Raw genomic sequence first — 27550 nt, 5'->3', positions numbered from 1 at the left:
ATCTTTCTATATCAATAGTTTACAAATTTTCTATGATTATTTTAACATTTCAAAGACATACACCCACCCTGTTCAGCATAATAACATTTTGAGTACGTCCATACATAAGAAATATCTATTCCTACAAAGAGGAAGTAGGTGGATGAAAGTACTGGTTTTCAGCACACAGGGAAATTTAAGTAACACCAACATTTTCTAACAGAGATATCCAAGCATTTAAAGGAACTACACAGCCACGCAGTCATGTTTATTTTTACGGTAAAGTAAATTACACTTGGTTTGGTTTGACGATTTTAAAGTTATCCATAGTTATCCACCATGCACAAAATTTGGCAATCAGGTTTCCACACACCGTTTTCTTATATTCCAGCTTCGAATCCAAATGAAGCTCATCGATTTCTATGTACAAAGCATCCTGTTCGATGAAAATGGTCCCTTAACCTCCAGGAACTACTGGACGACAAATTTAGCTAACAACGCCAGCAACCACGTCGCTAGGATCACATGGATGGACGCTCGACTGATGTCTCCGGTATTATTATGACGTGATGTTTGCGGCTAAAAATCAACGTATCATTATTATTGACGAATTTTGTTATAGTGTAACTCATCTTTGCTTACAGTGGTGAAGTTTGCACACGGAGTTTCGCGTCGAACAAATTTGAACAACGACTCCACTAGGTTTGCCGGAGTCGATTGTTTGCAGTCTTCCAGTACTCGAACAAAGCAGTCCCTTAGCTTATCCATGTCGCTAATTGATGAAAGAAATCAATATCAGAATTAACCATTATCATGAGAAAATTATGAACAGCTTACTCGCATTGCTTCTTTCCCATGACTAGCTTTGGGATTCCTTCCGAAGCCTGTGGAGTCGGCTCGTCCAGATAGCCTCGCAGAGTTGAATTGAAGCAGTCGATCATTGGCTGCTTCTGTTCCTCGAAACACTCTGGACCTTCTTCAGCGATGAACACTGGAATCGTGAATAAAAATTGTTAGACCATAATTCGCGATGAGCTGTGGTATCGATCTTACATGCAATTTGATCACCATCTTTGTGGCAAACGAAATTTAGCAGTCCTTGCACTATGTTGACCAGGACCTTTTTGCTTTCCCGTTCTTCCTCTTCCAGACAGACATCGACGTCGTTAGAGAACGTGTTGATGCATTCAATGGCGGTGGATCGCCTCCGACAATATCTAAGATAGTTTATTGATTAAAAATTAAAATTATTGTCTGCAAATTGCTACACTTACTTATTGAACACGGTATCCAGATCGCCGGTGGGTTTGGCTTGCTTGATTTCTTTCTGCAAGTCGCTGAAATCGAGCAATCCCTGAAGACACTCGTTCAGCTTTTGGCCGGACTGTTCGGCTTGCTGGTACGCGGCATCACTGCCGGCCACGCGTGAGCATTTGTCCTTTACGATGCGTTGGATGTCCTCCAGGCTGGGCAGGGTGACGTTCAGGAGCTCTGGTGGGATAAGCCCTTCGGGCAGTTGCTCTCGCAATTTGTCGATATCCAGGTCTTTGATTTCTTTCGGAAGCTCGTCGCCATGGATGGAAGGTGCTGCAATGTAGTGGAAAGCATCAGCAATAGGGATAAAAAAGAATTCTTTGTGGTAGCAGTCAATCTTAAGGTTAGGAGGTTGATTTTCAAAAAAAATGAGAAGGAAGCTACTACGAATCTACCGATAAAAATTTACCAAAACTTAAACACTAATCGGTCAAAAATCTTGGTAATAATTTACTAATAATCCTGCTTGATCTAAAGAGGTAAACACAAGAAAATTTTCTAATAAATCTTTGATGAGTTTCCCAAGATTTTATTCAAAATTACACCAGGAATTCAAGAAAAATTGTAAACGATCACAACAAGAAGAGATCAAGCAAATCGCAAATAAAACATTTTTTTCATTGGAAGACATTTGAGTTCTGTGGAAGACATTTGGAAGACGGAAGATATTCGGAAAAATTTCCGACAATTTTAAATTATTAGAATTTTTTACATTTTGCTAAAAAAGCAACATATGAGCTGGCAATTATGGTAGCAGGAGATCCATAAGTACCGGACACGTAAGCCGCTACATAAAAAAATGGTTTTATGTGACCTGTTACCCATTTATGATAACTATTATCATTTTTGTAGCGTACACAAATAAATTTGAAAGTTTAAATCTGAATTTTGACTTTACATTTTAATGATGTATTCTTGTACCAAATTGACCAATCTTAAAAAAAAAAATGGCTTCGAACACCGGACACAATCTGGAAATGGCTCGATTTATTGAAATTCGAACAACATCAAATGTTTTTACTCCAGGAATAGTATTTCATATCCATTTTGATGCATTTGTAACATTTACAAGGATATTTGTGTTTTACTTAGTGAGCAAGATGTCCACCAAAAAACTCAAAAAAAAAGAAAAGATTCTAGGATGTTGTTGTGAATTTTCATTACTCTTATTTTTATTGAGATTTTTTTTTATGGTTTCTGATGAAACCCCTCCAGAACCTCTTCAATAACCGTTAGGAAATATTCCGAACAATATCCGCAAAAGTATCCCTAATAGATTTCCTTGTTATTCCTCTGATTCGTTTGAGAAAAGACTGAAGTAAGTTGCAACAGAATCCGTAGAATATATTGATACTTTTGACCAATTTGTATGAGCGGTTATTGAAACACACAAAAATATCTACTGGCCCAATAGCCGCTCACAGGGTTTAGTGTTCTTAATATAAACAATTCTTTTAACAAATGAAAATAATGTTGGACACCTTCATTTGAAAGTTGGTGAAGTTTCTAGAAGATATACGGCTATTGGTGCAATGATGGTAATTCTTTCCACATTTTTTCTTATAAAACCTTATTAAAATCATATTTTTGCTTTTTTAAAGTTTTGAGTAATAACGCCAAAAAATAACCTTCAGCATCTGATCGATAAACAAACAAAAAGTGCACGGTAATCGTTCATATAGAATGGTGCGAGGCGATCATAAATGGACATTTGTACACACAGTTTTTTAACACTTAGATTTTTACTTTTATTAAAGTATGCATTTATGATTCGTTGTTTCGAGAGATTGAAAAAAAAAATGCTAGAAGGAATTATAGGATTAGTTGTATAAGAAACCCTTGCAAAAATATTTAGATCAAGATTTTCTGGAGAAATGGCTAGGATAATTTATAAAGTAATTCAAGGATTACTTCTTTGAAAAATAAAAAAAAAACATTTTCGGAATTTTTTGAATGAACCGTGATAAAGTTGCATGATATTTGTTTTACTATAATTTCTAAAGATTTCTAGAGGAGGGAGTTGAAAATTTTTTTGGAAAATCCTTACCGTGATACATCAATACCTGAACGCTTAAGACGATACATATGTTTAAAATGGGTTTTGAATAGGTTTTCTTCTGTATTAATTGAAGTGTTTCTATTTAACCAATAGTTTAATGTTTGATCTTATGGAAAATGACGAATTGCCCGATATAGTTTTAGTTTTTGCCATGAAAATTGTTAAAACAATGATGCTTGTCTTGTCCTTAACCCTTAAAATACTAAGACGGACCTTGAATTTTGAAATCACTCTTAACTCGGACTGGTAGATCAATTAATTTGAAATATATTTTGAAGTAATCATCTCAATCATCTGTATCTCAAGATCCTTAACTGCTTAAAAGTTGGTGTCTTCGGAAAAGCTTTTCAGCAGATCAAGGGCTATCTGGCGTTGAAGAGTCTGATTGTAAATTCATCCGCTAGCTGGTGCTAGAAAAAATAAATCTTGAATCTTATCTTCCTCAAGATCTTTATCAACTAGAAGGTTGGTGTCTTCGGCGAAGATATTCAGCAGATTGAGGACTTTCTGTCAGAGTCTGAATGAGAATTTACTGTTCAGCAGATGAAGAGCTACCTAGCGAAGAAGAGTATGATTGAGATTTTTTTCCGCTAAATGGCGCAAGGGACATTTTTTTTCAATTATCTGTATCTCACGATCCTTATCAGATAAACAGTTGGCGTCATCGTGGCGTGCTATTCAGCAAATCAATGGCTCTTTATCTGTTGAACTGCTATGCCGAAGACACTAACATTCTAGCTGACAAATCTTAAGATACAGACAATCTGAAACATTTGTTACTAGCGCCACCTAGCAGATAAATTCTCATTTAGACTCTTCCCCGCCAGATAGCCCTTGATCTGCTGGATAACTTTGCCGATGGCACCAACCTTCTAGCTCCTTTGGCTGTTCTAATCACTTAATCCTTATGTTTTAATAATGTTCAAAGTATTATATCAGTTTTATTTGAAAATTGTGTACATACGGCATCAGCATATACGAATTCAATTCCATGTTCGGATCTAAAAACATTTGGTTCCAATTCCGGACAGCCTATTTTTACTATGTTAAACAGTGTTTACTGCGTATTCCTGCAATGTGATGTCACTAAACTCTTAAACTTTAACTTCGTGTATTATTATTTTCCAATCACTACATAAATAAAGTCAAACCTCCATGAGTCGATATCTGAAGGGACCATCGACTCATGGAAATATCGAGTCGTTGAAACAAATGCCTTGAAAAACTGTTTGAGGTCTCCATCATAGTAACCATGAAATTTTGCTTTTGGTATGGTTCCTTGAGTCGATATCGAGTCATGGAACATCGACTCATGTAGGTTTCACTGTAGTATAATTGAAATTCAAAATCGTTGTATAAACGTTGTGGGTGCATTCGTCGGCGCTATCACCAAAATAAATTGTACCGCGGAGAATAGAAGTTCGACTTTTTTGGTTTTGTTATGTTTAATTATTAGTCAATGATAATTCAACTATATATATATTATTATATATATTATATAGATGCGTGTTAACTGATCAACTATGTTTATAGCAGAAGGTAAGAGTTAGAATAAACATTTTTACCTTCAATTTAGCCTTTTATTGATGAATATTATCAAAGTGTCCGGATATTGATACCGTCTGGATTTTGATTCACCACGGTATAAAATTTCTAGAAAAATCTCTAGAGAAAATCGTTGAGAAATTCCAGGGTAAGTTGTTGCAAAATTTTCTGAAAAGACTATGAACAAATTATTGGAGGGAAATCTAAAGCTTTTATAAACGAATACCAAGAAATATCATGGGAAGAATTTCAAGAGGAATCACTGGAAAATTTCTGAAGAGAACTTTTATTCTGTAAGATTATGCTGAGGGTTGTGGGTTCGAATCCCGCCGGTCGAGTATATTTTCGTAAAGGAAATTTTCTCGACCTCGAAGAGTATTTAAGTGCTTGCAACACGATATACGAATGTAAAAATGATCATTTGAAATTTAGAACACTAAGCTGAGAAACAGGCTTGAAACCCAATTGAGATGCGATGCCAGAAAGAAGAAGAAAAAATCTTTCTTCTATGTGGGTTAGTACAGTTAACTCTCCCTTACTCGATATTCCGTATCCTGATATCGAGTTAGAGAACCATAGTAAAAGTTGGTTTTCATGGCTATCTCGATGGTCCCTTAGATCGCAGTTGCACTGGTTTTGTGTTTTGTAACTCGATATCTCCCTAACTCGATGGTCCCTTTAATATCGAGTAAGGGAGAGTTGACTGTACTATTAAAATGATACATATTTCGAATCGAAGAAGATTCATTTGCATTATTCCTTTTGTAAATCAATTGCAGCTCCTCATACTCAATGTCACCCCCTCTGAGTGAGAATGGGAAAATTTTCAAGCACTCTTAGTCAAGCAAAAAAAAATCTCGAATTTAAAATCTTATTTAAACATTTGGAAATGCATTACTACAATGCGTTTTCTAATACACTGCGCACACTATTATGGGCCACCTAGTCACGATTATTAGTCACTCTATTCCATATGCAATTTATATTGTGAAAAATTGTCGACTCACTGATCGTTACACAATCTATTTTCCAAATTTGTAAGTAAACCATTTGAAATTTTATCCTCAAAGCAAATATGTACCTTTCTTTCGGAGAAAATTTTTCAGCAATGGCCAAGTAATCTGCTACTGATCTGCTATGAACAACATTGTTGATCTCTCGAGAAACTGCCAACTAGCTTATGAGTGATAATTCAATGCAAAAAGCTATTGCCTTTCCGTGTTCTCTCTACTATCTTTATCATACGCAATGTGATCAGTATTTACCTCTGTCTACTGAAACAATGCCCTTTTTGAGTTACTATTTCGCATTATTTAAATGCTCGCATAAACATCGCTGAGAAGCATTGCGTAATGACCTTCCCTAAAGTCTGATAAAACTAAATCGTTTAGCCGAACGTCTTGTTTTACTCCCACCCTAATGATGAATTACAAACGTCAGAGCACGGTATGACGTAGTAAAGGCTTTGAACTTTACTCCGTTTTGTTTCGCGCCTTCCTTATCGTTCCATCTGAATCGACGTTGATAACGATTGAGGTTCATAATTCAAGAGCTTATAAACTCTTAAGACACTGGTAAGCGTTAATATAAATCGTGGGTATAAAATTCTTGTTACACCGTTAATCATCGAATAAATGTTTGAAAGAGGTTCGATTGTGGTGACAAAGAAACACTATCACCTCGAAGGTCATTCATCTCACCAACAGATTTTGTTTGTCGGAAGTAATTGAGGGTTTGATTATCATGCGCAAAGACATATGTTAGTACTCACCTAATATAAACGTTACAAGCAGCAGTCCCGCGCTGATCTGTTTCTGTATCCGCTTCATCGTGATCTTAGTTGAACTTTTCCGTAATTAATACTCTTGTATGACTATTGGCCCCGTTGCAGCCAAACGACCCGAAACCACTTACGCCTCAACTCGTACTAGCAATCGCCTCACACAATGCCTAAGCACACAGAGGCAGCTCGTTATCAATCGAAGTCTTGTTACTTCATCGGGAGCTCTTTTGTTTCAATCTAAGCACCTGAAAGTATAGATTCAAAGGGAAATGATAACGAATGTGAAGGGGTGGTGGTCCAAAGCTGACCCCCTATACAGACAAGGCATCTCACACTGAATAGGTGGAAACCTAAACTTTTAAGCTTAGCATAAGCAAGATAGCATTGCCGATGACTGAGGATCCGCTTTGGATAATCTTAATCGTCTCAGCAACAAAGATTAAATTTCAATTAAATGTCGAATTTACCATCTAATTCCAACTAGATATTTTATCCTTTGGTAGATACGCATATTTCGACCTCAACTGTAAGGCCGTCTTCAGTACACTGAAAACATTCTACAAGCTCGATCAATGTGTTTCACATGTGAATTTTCACTAACACATTAATCGATGGTGTCCAACCAGTCACTACCGGCAATCCGAATTCAAATGTAAAACACGTTAATATATAAATTTTCGAAAAGTTTGCTGTAGAACTTACTAGCGATTTCTTGATTTCAATAAACATGTCATCCTCACGTGGCAAATGTAAGTCCTTGTCGTGTTAGGCAAACTAGTTCTACTAGTGATTGATATCGCAATAGTAAAGCACGTTGAAATTGTATGTAAAAGCCTTTTCTATCGAACCAAAGACAAACCTTAAAAGAATTACAAGTTTTACACGTTATTTCACCTTGCCATTTGACACGACAGATCCACGTTGAAAAGAATATGGATCGAACGTGTGGATTATTTTCAGTGTAGCGTGTGCTAAGGCTGTGAACCATTTCACCAGTTCGTTTAACTTTTGGTTAAAATTTGACAACTCGATAGTTAGTTCCCCTCCGGTTAGAAATAACCCTGCTCTGCAGCATGGTTAAACTTGACAGCTCGAAAGTTATTTTCTGCTCCCGTGAATTTGAGAATAACTAACCATCTGTCAATTTTGTTCTGAAATAACTACTCGACTGTCAAAGCTCAAATGGGTCGACCGCAATGTTCAATTTAACCATTTGAGGGGAAAATAACTATCGAAATGTCATATTTTAACTAATAGTTAAACGATCTGGTGAAACGGTTCACAGCCTAAGATAGTTTATTATCCGTAATCTGACGCCTGACTATTCGGTCATAATTGCCCGGGTAGAGATAAATAACAAAATGATGATAAAATGAGAACAAATTTTACAATCGTATCTGATTCTACCATTATTATGTTATTAATATATGAGATTCAGTATAATATCGATTACAAAACATGCAATCATACCAAAACTTGTTGTTGGTATGTTATCCTTTAAAATCGTCGAATAACTTATTACATAATAACAAAACATCCATTGTTACTAAAGACCGAGTGTACCATGAGATGAATCAGCATAGGGATGAAAGTCTCAATAATAAAGAAAAAAAAAACGAGTATACCTCTGCATCTTCATGGTTGTCACGGGAAGGCGTTTTGTTAGTGGGAGGGCTTAAAAGCTACAGATCAGGATTCACTTTGGTAAGTGATGCGATTCATGTAACCTCTGTTTAAAAAGTTATCTACCAATGCGTTGACATCTTAACCGTCGAACCATTCAAAGGTTTGAATCTCGATATGTTTTAAAACATTGATTAGCGATTATGTCAACACTCTAAGTCTCGAGCCATGCATAAAAAAATGCTTGTCATCCCAACTAACAAATCAGAGCCACAAATAAGCATGCATGTTTAATTATTGTTTAATAATAGTAATGATAGTTGAATAAAAAATTTGCCCTACAAGGAGCTGACGAGATGCTCTTCAAACACAAACTTAGGTCAATGTTCAACGTTATGCATTAGAATGAACGAAAGTTGAGTCGCCACTTAGGCATCAAACGTTTCCAAAGGTTCTAATTCGACTAGTCAATATTGTTTTACTAATGAGCTGAACAAGACATTTTTCCCTCAATTAAAAAGCCAATGTTCTACCAAAGAAATGTAAATGTATAAAGAAATATTCAGAAGGCGAACTAACGTTTTACTTGCTTCACACTTTAGCTATTTCCACATGTTTAACATAAACATGATTAAGAGCTGAATAAATATTTTATAAAATCCCAATTCAGCTTCAGTATATTATAAAAACAGTTGATCCAATAGAAGCCAAAATAACGATTTACAAACACATTGTTCAGCAATAAACAAGCCTTGCAAAAGAGTTAATTTTCATAAAATGGACAAAATATCTGAAATTCGTGTTGAGTTCCGATGCATTTCAAAGCTCTTAACTTATGTTTTCTCAAAACTCAGAAAATACACATGGTCAGCCTCCAGAAATGTAGGATTATTTTGAAAAACAAAAAATAACTTTTAAGCTAAGTATTTCGAGTAGGAGCGAAGTATTGACAAACAAAGCGTGATATTGTCTTTATTGACATAAGAGATAAAGATCTGAAGACAATATTAAAATTTTGTTCCTGGAACTTCAGAACCTATGGAAAATTTGATGTTCGCAGATCTAATGAATAGCTCGCAGCTATTGGTTTATTTTAGATATCATTTCCAGATCTTTTATATCTTATATCTGTCAAGTTAATATCACTTTTAGCTATTCATATTATAATTTGCTATTGCTAAGCTTTTTCCTTCGGCTCGGGATGTTGTTCCGTACAAGAAAAGTGGAAATTTCTTTGACAGAGTCGATTAAATAAATTTCTATAGTGAGCTACATTTGAAAGGACATTTCTTCACAATAAAATATTTACAGCGATCTAAGAAAAATGAATTACTTGGCCATTTCAGAAAAAAAATCCCTCGCATCAAGATATTCGAACATTTTTCTATTGAGATGCATAGTCCTCAGAACCCTTCGAATGATTTAAATATATTCATACAGCAGAATATTTCTTCAATGCATAATAGAAATGACAAATGACAATGACAAATAGAAATCAATAAAATAATTAATTAATAAAAAATAATTTATAAAATAAATGAATTTCAATTTCGATTAATCAATCAAATTGAAGTTCTAAACTTATTATGAAATTAGATTAATCATGTCAGAATGATTTTACTTTGCGTAAATAAACATTATTTTCGACCATTAATTACATAAATTTTCTCACTGTGCGCTAAAAATAGCCGACTGAACTCAGCAGTACTAAACAGCAGCTGAATAATATGCTTGTTCAGTTGTTGACTAGCGTACCATGTGTTGATTAGACGTTGTCGAATAGAAGCTCAAACATGATCAATATTCAGCTATGAGAGGTTTATATTTTGCACTGGACGGTGTACTCATCAATTCTAAGATGTCTCAGATGGCAAAACATACCGCTGACGAATGGAAGGTCTCGAGTTCGAATCCAGTATCCAGGCGATTTTTAACTATGGATGTTATATCATGATAATTTGAGTACACTACATTTAAAATGCCTAGAAAAACAAATGTTTGTTATTTTTATTTGTTTTCAATTATTTTTGGGCCAGCCGTATAAAAGCTGAATTAAATGGTTGTAAAACGTTTTTAAAGCTGAAAAATAAAGGTGGTATTCAACGACATGCTTTAAATTTTCTCCAAATTTGTGTAAACAACGGCTGAATAAAGGTTGGCCATGAAAATTATTAAAATGTTATTAAACATAATGCTGAATAAAACTACCATAATGATGTTTGTTAAATGAGTGAATGTTTGTTGGGATGGTACAAATGTATAGCCCAGGAGAAGTCGATGAACTTGTCATTCATTTTCCTGTCAATTTTCATACAAAATCTACTTTAACTCTGCTATAAATTCACACCACTTCCTCTGGCCTATTAATACAAGCATGAAACGAGCTCACCAGTTGGTAATCCATCCTCGACTGAACAGTTACAATCTCAGCGTCAGCACGCTTAAGCAGGGATACGAAATCAATCGGATGGCGGGCAAATGATGTGCTAACTGAAAAAAAAATCGCTCCGAGCGCGCGAAAAATGAATCGGACAGCTTGGGCCTTCGCATAGCACTATCCAAGCAAACGAAGCCAACCGAAAAAACACTCCGAGCGCGCGAAAAACGAATCGAACGGCTTGGGTCTTCGCAAAGCGCACTCCATGATAAAATTAGTAATTTGGGCAAAAATACTAAATAATATAAATTATCATAAGAATTACAAATTTTGCTACCATAGTAAAATAAACCGGACTCTAACCAGTCGGCTAAGGAAGGCCTCCAAAATCCTTCTATTTATCTTAAAAGTACTGTATGCTAGCTAGAATATACATACATTATTATTGAATAAATGATCTCGGATAATGAGATATATAGGCTATCTTAAGTTGTACCAAACATTTTTTTTATTTCCTTCGTTGCTACTCTGTATATATGTTATCTTTAGTACATTTCAATACAATGTCGATGTTTGTATTGATGGTAAAACTCTTTTGACATTTCGATGTTCTTATACCAGCATGCTAATATCAAATGGGTACTACTTTTTGAACTCGAGTTCCATTTATGTTATGTGGTTATACTGTATGCCCCGGAAAATCGAGAAAATTTTAAACTCGGAAAGATCCTCGATCTGCGGAATTAGAACCACAATCCTCAGATTTGTCTTGCTGACTTAAGACTGGAACGTGCAAAAATTGATCGACAAATATCGTATCTTTCAGTCAAAATTCATTATACAAAATACAAAGTCGAGTCTAGTACACGACACTGAAGACGGCCTTACAGTTGAGGTCGAAATACGCGTATCTGTCAAAGGATACAAACTCTAGTGGAATTAAATGGTATAGTACTAAATTCGGTTTTTTCATCTACTTACAAAAATCTTCTTATTTTTTTTTTGGTAGCTCTATTCATATATTTAAAGGAAAAAAAAAAAGGTTCGTTTATTAATTTGGTTTGCCAAATCCGAAATGCCGTACCTTCAGGTTACCCCTCCCATAAAATTTTGCACAGTGATCTCATCGACCTTATTCGCCGCCGAACGCCGATTAGATTTTCACTGCTGCTCGTTTTCCACGGATTTTTTTTAATTCTTTCTGACCAAGGCCCACTACTGTTATAGAGCGTGGAGTTCTGGGCTCTTGAAAGGGTTGTGGTCTTTGGGTACCAAAACCAGGTTTTTCGCACCGTCACCAGCACAGGTCTATTAGGGATGGTACACAAATTATGTCATGCTAAATTTCAACTTTTTCGACCCCCTCCCTCCCCTTTGTCACACTTTTTGTATGAGTCCTCCGAAAATTTTGTAAGGCTTGTCACGCTTGGCTCGACCCCCTCCCCCCCCCCTTGGAGCGTGACGTAATTTGTGCATGACCCCTTATGTTGCTTCAGGAATGGTAGTACCCGCTTTTCGAGGTACTCATAGACGTAGATCTCATGATTGATGGTTCCCGTAATGATGAAAATGTCACAGACCATACAAGCATATGGCATGCCGGACGAGGTATTGTTTCGAGATATTCGATAATTTGATGGTTTTGAAAATTTTGGCCACCTTTCCTTTTCTTGACGCGGTATAAAACTCCTGTCCAGGAAGCTGCTTGAAATTCGCCTTCACATAAGTTTCGTGCGAGAACGTCGAATTCTCTTGCTGCGCAAGCAAAATTTTGACATCTTTTCTCTTGCTAGGACGTCATTTTGAAAGCCGGAGAGCGGCGCACAGTAAAAGCCAAACGTTTTATAGCTTGCAGATGTTCTTTTGACTTTTACTGTGCGCCGTGTGTTGGTGCTGTCTCGCTCTCTCTCTGACGGGCAACTTGAAAACAGGGCGCACAGTAAAAGTCAAACATTTCATAGCATGTACAGTGAGAGGCAAAATAAAGTGCCCACCTTACCAGTTTTCGAATTTCTCTCATTGATTTGGTTCAAATTAAAGTTAACACACCTAAATCTTTTGTGATATTTTATTTTTGATGTTCTTTTAAAGTTGCACTTACGAAATTTTGATTAAAAAAAGAATTTTACTTAAAGAAAAAGAAAATCAATTTGTATTGAAAAAAAAGTAGTGACAAAAATAAGTGCCCACTTCCTTCTTGGCCCCAGAAAAGATGATTTAAGAAAAATAAAAAGCAATTTAATAGTTAATGTGTCCTCCTTTGGCCTTAAGGACTTGCTGGAGGCTCTTCGGCATGCTTTTCACCAGGTTTTGTAGGTGTTGTGGATCTAGTTCTTCCCAGGCGCGCTCCAAGGCTTCAAAATAATTATTTTTGTTGGTAACACCAGTTTTTTCAACCCTAGCATCGAGAATCGCCCACAAATTCTCGATGGGGTTGAGGTCTGGGCTTTGTGGAGGCCATTCCAGCGGTTTAATCCGACAAGACCGGAAGAAAGACTTGGTCTTCTTTCCAGTATGCTTCGGGTCGTTGTTCTAGAGAAATATGAATTTCTCTTCAAGGCCCGTCTGGATCAGCGAAACCTCCAGATTTTCCAGCAAGATGTTAATGTAGGAATCTGCCGTCATTATTCCGTCGATTTTCACGACGCTTCCTACTCCACTCCATGAAAAACACCCCCAGACCATCACATTTCATCACATCACACTTCCATGCGTCACCGTTCCTTGGATGTGGCGCTCCTGAAGCTCGAGCTGTCTAACCGAGAGCGGCGGGCTCGTGTGTGATGCAGAGCACCACATCCAAGGAACGGTGAAGCATGGAGGAGGAAATGTGATGGTCTGGGGGTGTTTTTCATGGAGTGGAGTAGAAAACCTCGTGAAAATCGACGGAATAATGATGGCAGATTCCTACATTAACATCTTGCTGGAAAATCTGGAGGTTTCGCTGATCCAGACGGGCCTTGAAGAGAAATTCATATTTCTCTAGAACAACGACCCGAAGCATACTGGAAAGAAGACCAAGTCTTTTTTCCGGTCTTGTCGGATTAAACCGCTGGAATGGCCTCCACAAAGCCCAGACCTCAACCCCATCGAGAATTTGTGGGCGATTCTCGATGCCAGGGTTGAAAAAACTGGTGTTACCAACAAAAATAATTATTTTGAAGCCTTGGAGCGCGCCTGGGAAGAACTAGATCCACAACACCTACAAAACCTGGTGAAAAGCATGCCGAAGAGCCTCCAGCAAGTCCTTAAGGCCAAAGGAGGACACATTAACTATTAAATTGCTTTTTATTTTTCTTAAATCATCTTTTCTGGGGCCAAGAAGGAAGTGGGCACTTATTTTTGTCACTACTTTTTTTTCAATACAAATTGATTTTCTTTTTCTTTAAGTAAAATTCTTTTTTTTATCAAAATTTCGTAAGTGCAACTTTAAAAGAACATCAAAAATAAAATATCACAAAAGATTTAGGTGTGTTAACTTTAATTTGAACCAAATCAATGAGAGAAATTCGAAAACTGGTAAGGTGGGCACTTTATTTTGCCTCTCACTGTATAGGCTCATGAGCCTCTGTACACTTTTTGATCATTCGAATGGTATGGAATGTACCATGTACCATGTGCCAGGTACCAAACTGCATTCGGCAAAACAGTGTATTCCACGAAATGATTTATAGAATCCTATGTTAAAAACCCCTCATTTGGATATTAGATTGACATCTTGCTATAAACCATTTCAGGAATTCTTTTCGCGGTGGAACATGAGCCTATGCATGCTATAAAACGTTTGACTTTTACTGTGCGCCCTGTTTTCAAGTTTCCCGTGAGAGAGAGCGAGACAGCACCAACACACGGCGCACAGTAAAAGTCAAGAGAACAAAAGAATTTATGGCACGAGCAGAGGCTCATTTTACGAAATAACTAGCTTCAGCCTTTGCAACGTGAGGCAAACAGATTGTGCACGATGTGAAGTTCTATGAATCTGGATTTGGTTTTAACAGAGTACTGAATGTGATGAATAAATTTTCATGAATGACCATGCATTTTGAGTTTGATTGGAACAAATGTTTTCAATATAAGCATCCCCGTTCCTGAGATTGTCAGTCTTGGTTCCTTTTTTGCATAAACATTAAGGTACCGTGGGGTAAGTGGGTAATGGATTTCGCATAGTTGGGATTCTTCAAATTCTAGAGACCTTAAATTAAAACAAAAGGGGTCGTGTATATTTTTTGGCTTGACTCTCACCAAATATAAGCAGTATACTGAAATTGATTTTTATGTAAAATTGAAGATAAAAGTACAGAAAAAGTTTTTGAAGAACCTCTCCTTACTTTTCACTTGCCTCACAGGTGGGGCAAGTGAAAAGTTTATCGTTTTGACCAATAAATTCAGAAACTAACAGTTACATTCACAATTTCCATTACCTTTAACATTTGTTAAGGCGTCCCACTGAACAATAACATAAGTAATATGTAAACAAAGAAAATTTTACTCTTGTTACTTGAATTTTCTTCTGTTCAGTTATGTTTGTTGAAATGATTCAACAACATTATAACTGCAACATTTACAATGTTAGTTCTTACATCATGGGACAGCAATTGCATTTCTGATCTCTAGATTTTCCACCGCTCATTATTTGTTTTTAAGAAAATCGGATATGACGTCGGATAACTCTTCAAGAGAAATCAACCGAAATCCTTCAATAAAGTATTTAGAAACTTTTTTATGTGGATACACCTATACCCCATTTTTTATGTTTTGAACTAGCTTTACATAGACATTCCACGAGATTTCCGTGCGTTCTCTTATATTGGAACCTTTCAATCAACATCTTCTTTTTAATCGGCTTTCCGAAGTAAACATATTAATATCGTATTATTTGGCAACCTTTTTTTTAGAGAAGTTTCATGATTTGGCCATGATAATAGCATTTAACGCTTTGAGTATAGTGTTTCTTGAATTATCAGCACGTTCTGTTGTTCTATGATAATTGCGAACCTTTTATACTTATAGCTACCTATAGAGAAAATACAAATTCAATCTCTAATGAGAAACTTTTCACTTGCCCCACGTGACTAGAAAGTTGACAGTGTTTCAATTTAGTTATTTTTAGGTCTATGTCAAATTAATTCTAAAACTTTTTTTATTGCAGTTTAAAACTGTCAGAGGGGACAACTTAGAAGTGGTACAGAAAATTATTTTTAGCAACTTTTTTTCTACAGAAAATATTAAAATAAGATTGCACGCCGCCAACTTGTTACGGAGTTATAGTAGACAGGTTAACAATATTTCGCTCTATTATGCAATAATGGGTGAAAAATCTCAGAAATCCCTTGCCTATCGTAATGTTCTCAATGGCCTCAAAGATTTACGCATGAGTTTAAAACATTAATTCACATATTCAGTAAAATATTCCAATTATTTTCACTTACCCCATTTACCCACTTGCCCCGCGGTACCTTATCTGAAGATCTGTACCCCCCTTCGCCAAGCCTTGAGTGGTCTACGTTTCAATTCAGCTGTTGATAAACTGAGATTGTGTGCGCGTGACTTCTAGGCGACACTACCGCGTTCTTCAGCAGCAGCACTCCGCGCATTGCAATTCCGGTTCAACGAGCTGACCGCGTATAAGTAACTACCTTTCAATTAATTTCATATGTGTGAAGAAGTAGGCTGACACTGCACCTGAGCAATTTTGTCCAGTATTCCAATCAATAGCTTATCATTACCGTTTATGGGTGCCCGAGTTGAACTCTTGACGACCAATTTGTGCACCCGGTTCGTGCTATATGTGAGAATATGTTTTTTTTGTGTAGGGGTAGATGACACAAGACGGCCACCCTAAGAATGAGCTCGATTATTTTGGTTACACTAGTAATCAGCCCTATCTTTGGTCGATGTTCAGACAGACCAGGCTAGATGATATTTAGGTGTTCTATAGTTATGTTAAGAACTTCATCAATTCTGATTTTTCCGAAGCTATTATGGAACAGATGTATCAAGAAATAGATAAGTTCCTTTATTACAGCAGAAAATGCAAATATTTTGATATTTCGGATGCCTGGGGTACATTTTCCTGAAACTCTTAAAAACACTTGGTCCAGTCTGTCTGAACACCGCCCATTTGCCCTTTTACCTCTAATCATGTAAAATTCAAAAAATAAAAAATGAAAAATAGTTTTCAGTAAATTACAATTTTTTTCAAGTTAATAAGAGTAAGATTTTCTACAATTGAACTAAAAGCTTTTTATAATGAAATTTTATTTTAATAAGTGCTATAATGGACGTGTGGCTAGCATATGAATTTATTATTGTCCATCAGAATTGAAAATACAGTCGCCTCTCCACATCTCGATATCGAAGGGACCATCGAGATAGGGAGAGATCGAAACAAAGAACAAATTTTTTATGAATACTTGATTGAAAAACACTCCGTTGCCAAGAAAGTAATACACAAACAAACGTCATTTTGCGCTCCTAATTTGTTTTGAATCCCAAAACTTTGGTCTAGTAACCTTCGATATTGGTCATATCGACATACGGAGAGAAAATTGAGAACGAAAAATGAACAGAAACACATCGAGATATGGAGATATCGAGATATGGAGATATCGAGATAAAGAGGACATATCTCGATATCCGAGAGTGAAAATGTATGCAGACTGAAGGGACTTATGAAATCATCGACATAGGGAGAGATATCGAGATGTAGAACATCGAGATGTGGAAAGTCGACTGTAATTCATTAAACAACTTTAATTAGAAACTTACAAACAAAGAGTGTTTATCTTAAGTAGATGAAAAAACCGAATTTTGTACTATACCATTAAATTCCACCAAAGTTTGTATCTTTTGACAGATACGCGTATTTCAACCTCAACTGTAAGGCCGTCTTAAGTGTCGTGTACTAGACTAGAGTACTAGAGCGTTTATCTTGTCCCGGGTGACCATCTTGCCCCGTCTACCCCTAAATACCTTCCAAATACATTCGCAACCGTCACAACACAGAACAATCTTTATTGAGCATTGAGTTTGGGTTGGGGCAGGCAGAAATTTACCATTCATCATCAAATGCGACGACGACGCCGGTGCGAAATTCCATACGCAAACAAAAAAAAAATAATCCCAAAGGTGTTTTATGGCGACGAATGGCCCTGAATGGACGAAACATAAGTAAACAGCACTCACATTTTGTGTGTATTTTTGCGTTAATTACGTTCTCGGTTGCGTTCCGGTCATATTTTACACGTGAATCGCTTCAATCGATCATTTGTTGATCGATACCAGGATAAGCTTTACCAACTAACCTTTGAACACTCAACTGGATTATATCACTGTTCGTCTACGAATAATTACGTACTACAACACTGAAGAAGAGAATGATTAGTAAAAAAACGATTAGACTGATAAAAACTCAAGTAAACCGATCACGTTGAGTGCTGAAGGCGAACTGAGTGGGAACCGAGAAAGAAGTTTGTTTCTTGTCCATTTACCGAGCTTTCTGTTCTGCGTGTAGTGGCGTACACTGGACCGATGATGCGCGCAGATTAGCCTACCGAGCTGTTCAAATGTGTATACGATTGCCTTGAAATGAAGATCTGAAGGTCGGTCTTCGCGGTTGGAAGCAAGAGTGAACCACCAAATAATGCAAAGGGGCTATTCACAAATTATGAAACTCTAAAATTGCAATGCTAGACTTGTCCTCAAGAACAGAAATTTATAATTTATTGTAAAAGAAGGTAAAAGCTTCGGTGGTTTTGATTGATTGTCTATCTCTAACAGAAGCGTTACGGTATGTATGGACGGACAGCATTTCCAAAAAGAAAAGAAAGGAAATGAATTTTATGGACGAGCTTTGCTTGAGTGTGTGATGTTTGAATGAAGTTTGTGTGTAGATTTGAAATAGAGCCGGCTTATTTAGGAACTAGATCTCAAATTGCTTATCTGCCGGCAGTTATCGGCTTCTTATCACTTATGGGAACAGGATATTGAAAAAAAAAAAAACGGCAGGGGCTCAAGTACCAGGTATCCGAAGGCTAGTTTCAGGACTCGTAAAAACTCTGTTCTTACGAGTTCTAGAATTCTTGTGCATTTTTTTTTTGAAGTCACCATTTATTTTTCAAGTTCAAGAGATTCTTCGTTTAGAAACGAAAATTCAATTAATTTCTGCAAAAAAAAAACGTTCTCACAGTTTTTTTTGGACGAACAAATGAAAAAAAAAAATTATTCGCGCCAAAAGATTTCAAATCTGCTTATGCCGTTCATAAATATCAATATTTCTAAACAGCCATATTTTTTAAAGAAAGTCTTTGATAACTCTGCCATTATACCTTAATTTCTTCGGAAAAACTTGTGTAATTGAAAATTCTTAAAGTACTCCAAACAATGTTTTTGCGAGAAATTATTACATAAAAGATAGCGTTTTACCTTATTTCTAAAAAAATCATAACTCGCAAACCATCAGAGACAGAAGTTTGCGGTCTTCAGCAAAGTTGCTCCTTAAACATAGATAAACATTGTACAGGTCTAAATGCATCAGCAAATATTTTTAAATTATTATCTTTTAAACCATAAGGACCACCCTAATTCAACATCACAAATAATATATATAAAAATGGAGTGTCAAAATCCGTTCTAAAATTCTTAGATTTTTCTTGGATACCTAAAAAATGTATTTTAAGCCCCTAACTGTTCCACGAATTTGTCAAGTTTTATTGGAACCACTTCTGTATTTTTCTCATACCCGTTTCCTTGACCTGATATACAGTATTACTAACAGGCTAACGTAATCAATAAAACAATAAATTACAAAAATTCAAAAACGACAAAATAATCTTAAGACCTCATTTTTTCCAGAGGTTTGATAGAAAGTTTTGATATTTGATTGGACTCTCATAAAACATTCATTTGCAGTAATCATCAGCCTAAAATTCGGTATTTTTTCAAGCTGACTATGCAGTTTGATAACAAGAGAGCTACATTCCACTTTCATTATACTGCCATTCCATGAAAAAACGATTTAGTGGGTCACTGAATTCCGTTAAAATTTGCTATTTTGTTCCTTATCCGAACTTAGGATACACGTGTTTTTGGATTTTTTTGATTAGGGTGACCATTTCCGAAATAGAGTGATCAATCGACTTTTCAATTTTTACTTTTCAAGAAAAATATAAAATTTCACAAAAATTGTTTTTTACATGAAAAAAAAATCCGTTTTTTTTCGTATTTTGAAGGCCTTGGGACAAAAGGGGCTATTGATGTTCTCATTTTCTATGAAAGATCAGAAAATTTTACGTTTTTATGTAAAATTTTCAGCGATGTATGTTTTTTTTAGTTTTTGAAAATAAAAAATCGGTCATTTTCCATCGGTACTTACAAATTAGAGTTTTTTATTGAAAAAAAATCATAACTTTTGAACAGCTTAACCGATTTCTAATTATTTTTTTTGGAATAAAGCCTTAAAATTTCAACATTTCAAAAAATAATATAGAACTTTAAAAAAATGTTTACATGAAAATATATAAAAAATTTCTAGTTTTCTAGGAAATTTTTATTTTTTTTCATGTAAAATTTAAGTAAAAATGAGAACAGCAATAGCCCATTTTGTCTCAAGGCCTTCAAACACGAAAAAACGGAGATTTTATGATTTTTTTTTCATGTAAAACACATATTTTGTTTTATATTTTTCTTGAAAAGTCAAAATCATTAGCTCTCATTTCGTCCAAAACAAATTGAAAATCGGTCAAGCGGTTCAAAAGTTATAATGAATTAAATTCTTTGTAAAACCGCGATTTTTCTGGTCACCCTATTTCGGAAATGGTCACCTTACTCAATAAATCCAAAAACACGTGTATCCTTAGTTCGGATAAGGAATAAAATAGCAAATTTTCACGGTATTCGTTAACCCACTAGATCGGTTTTTCATGGAATGGCTGTATATAGTTTGTCAAGTGTAAGTAAATGTTAGTAATACTATTGCGGTTGCATATATGGTCGGCGTTAAGTCAGAGTGGACCAAGTGACATTTTTGATGATTTGAGAAAAATGGGTTTAAAGTCTAACGCTCTGTAATTTTTTAACTCGTTTAAATTTTGGTTCAATATTTCTACACGTCTCTATGTTACTTTCAAACAATATAACGTGAAGTGATAATCATGAAAAATCATAATCCAAATCTCTAAACGAACGATTTTTTGATGGACTATGTGTACTTGGTCCACTCTGACTGAACTAAAGACCACCGTTCAGTGAGTTGGTTCGCTCTGACTGAACAATTTCTAGGAAAATAACAATCATTTAATGCTTGTATGGTCAAATTGGGTGCATATCTCTAAGATAAACAGATTATCGAGACCCTTCGACACGAGTATCGTGAATTCATAAATAATCCATATAGTAAATACCAAAATCAGTGACATTATGATAGCTTGAAAATGAAGGTTTTCCAGGGTCAGGGCATTGAAGACCAGAAATATTCAAATATGCGTTCAGTCAGAGTGGACCAAGTGAAAATATTGAGTACCGACCAAAATATGCTGGCCCAATAAGCGGGTCCTAGGACATGCCATACATACACCATAGGACTACCGTAAACTTCTATCGGACTCTGAAATTGACTCAAAAAATGCAGTAATCTATCATTTTATTGCTTTTCAACACTTGGTCCGCTCTGTCTGCACAGAATTTGTTGCAATTTCTGACCACCCATTCAAATATGGTAAATGGTCAAAAACCAAATTTAAATGCATCGAATTAAGCAATATTTATAAATTTCTATTGATGGATAAGTAGAAGAATGATTCGATGTTGAAAAATCAGACAAACCTCCTGAAATGTTTTTCATTTCCTCACATTTCTCAGCGCGCTGATCATTTTCGCTGTTATGGTAATAAGCACTTGGTCCATTCTGACTGCACACTTTTATCGATTTTTGTTGATCATCCAAAGTAAATTTATTACATATCTCTCGCAGTTTACAGCATTCTTCAAATCTGATCAAAGTGTAACGGAGGTAAGTTAATTTCGCATCTAATCAGAGAATAATCCATTTTTTCAAGTTTTGTACTTGGTCCCCTCTGACTTAACGCCGACTATATCATAAATTAAACAGAGTAAATCCACTAATTCTTGAAGGGTTTCTTTCTATTTTCCAGCTATGTTGTTAAATATCAAGTTGTAACGAATTAATCAGAACATTTGAAACTTTTTCTTTTTTATGCAAACGGTAAATTTGGAAAGCTTGATAGAAGTTATTGATTCATTTTGATGAACATTTCCATACACTGCACAGTGGGATGGATTGAGGTTTTAGGAGGAAAGATGGAACTCACGCCTTCAATTGTGATTTTATGTAAAAATAATGTTCTACAAAGTTGTTTCTAATATAAAAACAATTTTTTTGGTCGGAACGAAAATTAGGGTGGCCCTATGTTAAAAAAGATAACCATCAAAACTTTTTTAATTTACGGAATACTGATATAGTTTGTTCTACAAAGATGAAGATCGAAAAATTTCAAGCTGATTTGATAAAAAAAGTTTTTTCTAGCTCAAAAATTGACCGTTTAAGAGCATTTTTCGCTATTGATGTAGGGTGGCCCATCAAAAATTGTTTTTTTATGTGTTTAATTTTGATTATTTCAAGTTTCTTAGTAAATTTGTCTTCCCATTACTTTCAAGACTAATTGAAACGCAAACATAAAAGATATAGCTAATGGAAACAAATAGATACAAGAGTCTTTTCGTAATGAAAATTTAATTTACTTCCTTTGACATAAAGTATCATCGATACTAATACATACGATATACGAATGCAAAATGAAAAATATGGCAAAGAAAGCTCTCAGTTAATAACTGTGGAAGTGCTCCTAACAACAATAACCTGAGAAGTATGATCTGTTCTAGTAGGGACGCGATGCCAAAAAAAAAAAGAATATTGATACAATTTTTTTCTGATGAAAATTTAAAGACTTTTTGATAACCAAAAAAAAAACATGTTTATATGTTTGTATAGTTGGGAAAACAAAATGAATTGTGTTGACATGGCGATAGTGTTTGTCAGCTTAAAAATGTGAATAATCGTATTATACTTTGGCGGATCTGTTTGCTAATGATATGACTGGTTCATATATTAATAACCGTTACTAACAGATTTTTGAAGGAACTCCCAAATTTACTATAATGTTCAATTTTCAGGCATGGCTATCTCTAAATTAAAGCCCTAATTAATCAAAACATCTAAACATGATCAAATAATGCATATAGTTATTCTTCTTAATCTAGCCTTGAAAGTCAGCGTCATAATCAGAAATTGTACTCTAGTATATACCGTTCCAGATACGATATATCTCCTACGGTGGACAAATTACTAGTAATTGAGCATTCGTTACTTCCAATCAGAATGTTTCCCAAAGAGCCCGGCAAATCCCAGAACAGAAGTATTCGGAAGTTTGGGATGGGCCATGTCAAGAAATTCAACCGTGAGATAAATTTAGAAGATATTTTCAAAAAAAATTTCTCCTTATTTATATTGCTGAGCTCCTTTGACTCTTTTCGGAAGTACGTATATAAGAATATGAAATAAGTTAGTTTTTTATTCCGATTTAAAGCCGAAAGATAATATTTGTCATGCAAAAAAAAATCTTTTTTTGCCCCAACTACATTTACATGTAAAAAAAAACGTTTGTTGTTCATGAAAAATGTTTATAACTATTCACCGACAAAATTGCATAGGCCTTAAAATATGCGTCTCAATCGTCTAAAGATGAAGGAATGACAACTTTGATGAGATATCTTACGGCCCAGATAGCCGTAGCGGTAAACGCGCAGCTATTCAGCAAGACCATGCTGAGGGTCGTGGGTTCGAATCCCGCTGGTCGAGGATCTTTTCGTAAAGGAAATTTTCTCGATTCCCAGGGCATAGAGTATCTTCGTACCTGCCACACGATATACACATGCAAAAATGGTCAATCGGCAAAGAAAGCTCTCAGTTAATAACTGTGGAAGTGCTCATAAGAACACTAATCTGAGAAGCAGGCTCTGTCCCAGTGGGAACGTAACGCCAGAAAGAAGAAGAAGAAGAAAATAAAAAAAATATAACACAAAAACCTATTTTTGAAGGGCCACCCTACATCAATAGCAAAAAATGCTCTAAAACGATCAATTTTTGAGCTAGGAAAAAACTTTTTTTATCAAATCAGCTTAAAATTCTCCGATCTTCAACTTTGTAGAACAAGCTATGTCAATATTCTTTAAAATAAAAAAGTTTTAATGGTTATCCTTTTTTACATAGGGCCACCCTAATTTTCGTTCCGACCAAAAAAATTGTTTTTATATTAGAAGCAACTTTGTAGAACATCATTTTTACGTAAAATCGCAATTGAAGGCGTGAGTTCCATCTTTCCTCCTAAAACCCCCATCCGTCCCACTGTGCACTGCGAGTTCAAGACAATAAAGGCCCAAACGCAATGATAGCGGAACGGCATCGGAATGCGGTACCGGTTCGCCAGGATGAATCACACAATCTCGACTGAGCTGACAACGAATGAAATTGAACTAACACTGAGTCGACAAGCTTGTTGAAGTTCATGCTGAAGAACCTGTTCCGCTTTCCGTTGCCGTTCCGCTATCATTGCGTTTGGGCCTTTATTGTCTTGAGGCCTTAACGGTTCAATGAAACATTTAAAATCCAATGTGAAAAAACTTTTCACTAAACTTCAATTAATTGCCGGCTTACAGTTGTTTATAATCCTTTTTTTGCACGACTAGTTGATTTAAGTCGTAGCAAAGAATGGGTGAGAAAACAATAAATAACGTTTTCATAAATAGAACTTAAACAAACAATATTGCAAATGAGCATTTTTTTCGAAACAATTTTAATTTCTTTAATTATTTTTGAATTGTCAATTGATTTTTTCTTTCATTCAAATATGAAAACGGATAATTGACTATTGGATCAATCTGATGAGCATGGAATCGTATTCTAGTAATGTTTACATAGTATTCATCTGATTTAGTTTGTCTCATGTCTATTGAGAATCAATGGAACTCTGGATGTACCATATGGAGCGAAAGGGTTATGCTACCTTTAGGCCTGGTGTGGTCTTTTGATTTCGTTGCATGCTCCTCTGGGATGAGCGACGAAATCTAGATCAATTGTGTTTGACACAGTAAAAAATAATGAAGATTACACGTCATGTAAACTTCATTTATGCCATGTAAACAAAAAATCATGTAAATTTAAGTCTGAAATCATGTAAAAATGTGTTATATGTCATGTAATCACTCAGGATCCTGCTGGATTACATGACATATAATTGAAGTTTTCATGACATATCATGTAAATATCCATGATATTCCACGCTCCAATTATGTGCATTAAATGTCTCAGAATTTTACACGTTTTGTTCGAACTGTGGATTCGCGTCGTTCGAATGTGAAAAAAGAATCGCATCAATAGTCATCTTTTCATTCCATTGTATGCTTCTGTGAGGTGAGCGATGGAATCAAGATCAATCGTGATCGCCAATTGGTGAGCTCGTTTCAAACTTATGATAACAAGTTTCTATCGTAACAACGTTAAGTATATGTAATTTTCAAACAAACGTCACTACAAGTTTTGACATTACATGTTTCATATTTTTTGACAAACACGTTTTTTTGTCATTATCAAAAAAAAACCTTTGAATTCCCTGTGAAATTTTGATTTATAGTCAATCACAGAGTAGTAACTACAAATTGTACGGTCATCCACGCTTATACTTATTATCAAAAATAACCTTTGAATTGTTCGACATTATAAGTGTCGATATACCGTTTTAATCTATTACCAACATCTTCAAATATCTTTTCACCGCGAGCCAAAATCGCAAAACTAGTTTTAAGTGAGAGTCGTATTTATCCTCCTTATCCATGGATCGCATCACCGACCAAAGGTGGCTTCCAGATCCAGATCCAGATTTATCCTCCCTCAATAATCCGTTAGATTCTGCAAACAACTAACGACAGGGGCACTAGCGTTAGTCCCAAAGGAACATCGCACACGTTGGTGCAGGCGGTTTCGTACTTTCCTTGTACTGTGTTCTCGTGTTCAAACCGAAACGCTCGAGCCTGAACCTAAACCCAAACATGTGTAAAGTGAACATCGGTTCGAACACCGGTTCATTTGTACCTCGATTGCGACCGCGTTCCAAATTTTGTACAAATATTCGGTTGCATCCGAGGTTCAGAAAGATGGCACAAAACAGACAGACCGAGAATAGTTGGAATCCGCGCTTATCAATTTCTACTTATCGTGTCTTTTTGTAAAATCCTTTGTTTTTTTTTTCATAGAGTTATAGCTAATTGTTACCTACAATATTGATCTTAGTTGATCTGCTTAAACAAAACGTTTATTCAAACCTCAAGGGTCTTGCGATTTGTTCCAAGAAGTATATCCGCGTGAATTTCAACCGTTCTCTGTCTGTCTGCTTCGTGCCATTATTTGCACAAAATTTAAACCGAAGTTCGAACCGAACTATACAAGTACCTACCGGGTTTGGCGTGGTACACTGATAAAGAGAAAAAGCGAGTTCGCAGTTAATCATAAATTGCAAGGAGTAAACTAAAGATGAACATCGGTTCTGTTCATGGGAAGACTGACTCACACTTTAAGAACTCAACTTCCGTCCGAATAAAACAGGCCTCGTGGAGTTGTGATGGCATTTTTTATGGGAATTCCACTCCGTTGTGTTTTGTGTTGCACCTTCCTCGCTTATTTTTGGTTGCCTGTCTGCTTAGCATTTTCGTTTCCTCACAAATAGCAAAGAGGCTGTTCTAGAGCATACTACCGAGCTCTGGTGAGGTTGAGGAGTTTTATCAAGCCTGGATGTCAGACAGTCGTGCATCCACTGGCCTTTTTTTCTAGTTTCGTCCATACATGTGTTTTCATATTTAATATTCATATTTTTACCGACCAGTAAGAACTCCTGCAGTTTTCCCGGATTTCTAGAATGGATGGATACCCTGCTATCTTGTAGACACCATACATCTAAAACTGATGATTTAGACACATACATTTTCGTCTTGCTAGATAAGGCATAGCCTGGAAACTATATATTGTAACTTATCAAGATGGGCCCGAAAAAGCTGGTCTCTAGTCTTCAATAGCTAATAGCCATAATCCGGGATACAGAAGAGTTACCAGTGGAAGCAAGCTACATAAAGGACGACAAGCTTAGATATGAGAATTGTCAAACGACCACTATTATAAATGCCGCCTACAAAGTATTATTCCAGATCATCCTCGTCTGTCACCAATAGCAAAATTAGTGTTCTAATGAGCATTCCATTTTTTCGTATATTATGTTGCAATCACGTAGATACCATATTCCTCTAGAAGTTAAGAACATTTCTAACCTGAAAAGATACTAGACCGATGGGAGTTCAACCCATGAGTTTCCCACTACAGCAATACCAATCTCGAACCGACAGCTCTTACCAACGATGATTGTTCAAGCAGAAGTTATATTTTTCTTTTTGTATTGTAATATGGCCCTAAAATCCCATTAAAATGACTTCAAAATCAAGTCACAAATTAACTTTGAAAGTTTCTGAAGGAGCTTATCAGGGAATTCTGTTGAAGATTGATTCCATGGTAAATTTATCTAAGAGGTTCTACAGAAGATCTGAATTTTATTTATGCTCAATTCTATTAAAAGAACCTAATTTGAAAATCTTCATCAGTGGCTCTTCAATTATTTTGAATGGTCTGCTAAATGTCTTCATCTGGAGAAATCGATTAATCCATGAATAAGCTCATTTGTTATTAAACATATCTCTACATGTAGGAATATTGAATGCTGCTTTGGATTTCTTTCCGTGTACAAAGAATAACCTC

General features: G+C 35.7%; 1 protein-coding gene across 2 annotated transcripts; it reads right to left on the bottom strand.

Moving 5' to 3' along the window:
- Nucleotides 1-215: 215 nt before the first annotated feature.
- On the bottom strand, nt 216-18155 carry LOC5570661 (27 kDa hemolymph protein). Of its 2 annotated transcripts, none has more exons than XM_021840089.1 (7): nt 17866-18155; nt 6669-6925; nt 1254-1566; nt 1033-1196; nt 817-970; nt 622-751; nt 216-558 (listed from the first exon to the last, which is right to left on the bottom strand). In XM_021840089.1, exons 2-7 carry the CDS (start codon nt 6724-6726, stop codon nt 451-453), a joined length of 927 nt encoding a protein of 308 aa, XP_021695781.1. In that variant the 5' UTR covers nt 6727-6925; nt 17866-18155; the 3' UTR covers nt 216-450. The 2 variants fall into 2 exon arrangements, with proteins under 2 accessions (XP_021695781.1, XP_001659256.2); XM_001659206.2 differs by having other exon boundaries at nt 17985-18139.
- Between the last annotated feature and the right edge of the window lie 9395 nt (nt 18156-27550).

Source organism: Aedes aegypti, chromosome 2, assembly GCF_002204515.2.
Source record: "Aedes aegypti strain LVP_AGWG chromosome 2, AaegL5.0 Primary Assembly, whole genome shotgun sequence".
NCBI lineage: Eukaryota > Metazoa > Arthropoda > Insecta > Diptera > Culicidae > Aedes > Aedes aegypti.
The sequence above is the reverse complement of the archived record's forward strand: the minus strand, read 5'-3'. Positions and strand labels throughout refer to the sequence as shown.

Coding starts and splice junctions, on each gene's coding strand:
- LOC5570661 (XM_021840089.1), bottom strand. CDS start 6,726: ATGAAGCGGATACAGAAACAGATCAGCGCGGGACTGCTGCTTGTAACG. Junction 971..1,032: donor AGATGGTGATCAAATTGCAT/GTAAGATCGATA, acceptor TCACGATTCCAG/TGTTCATCGCTGAAGAAGGT. Junction 752..816: donor ATGGGAAAGAAGCAATGCGA/GTAAGCTGTTCA, acceptor TTCATCAATTAG/CGACATGGATAAGCTAAGGG.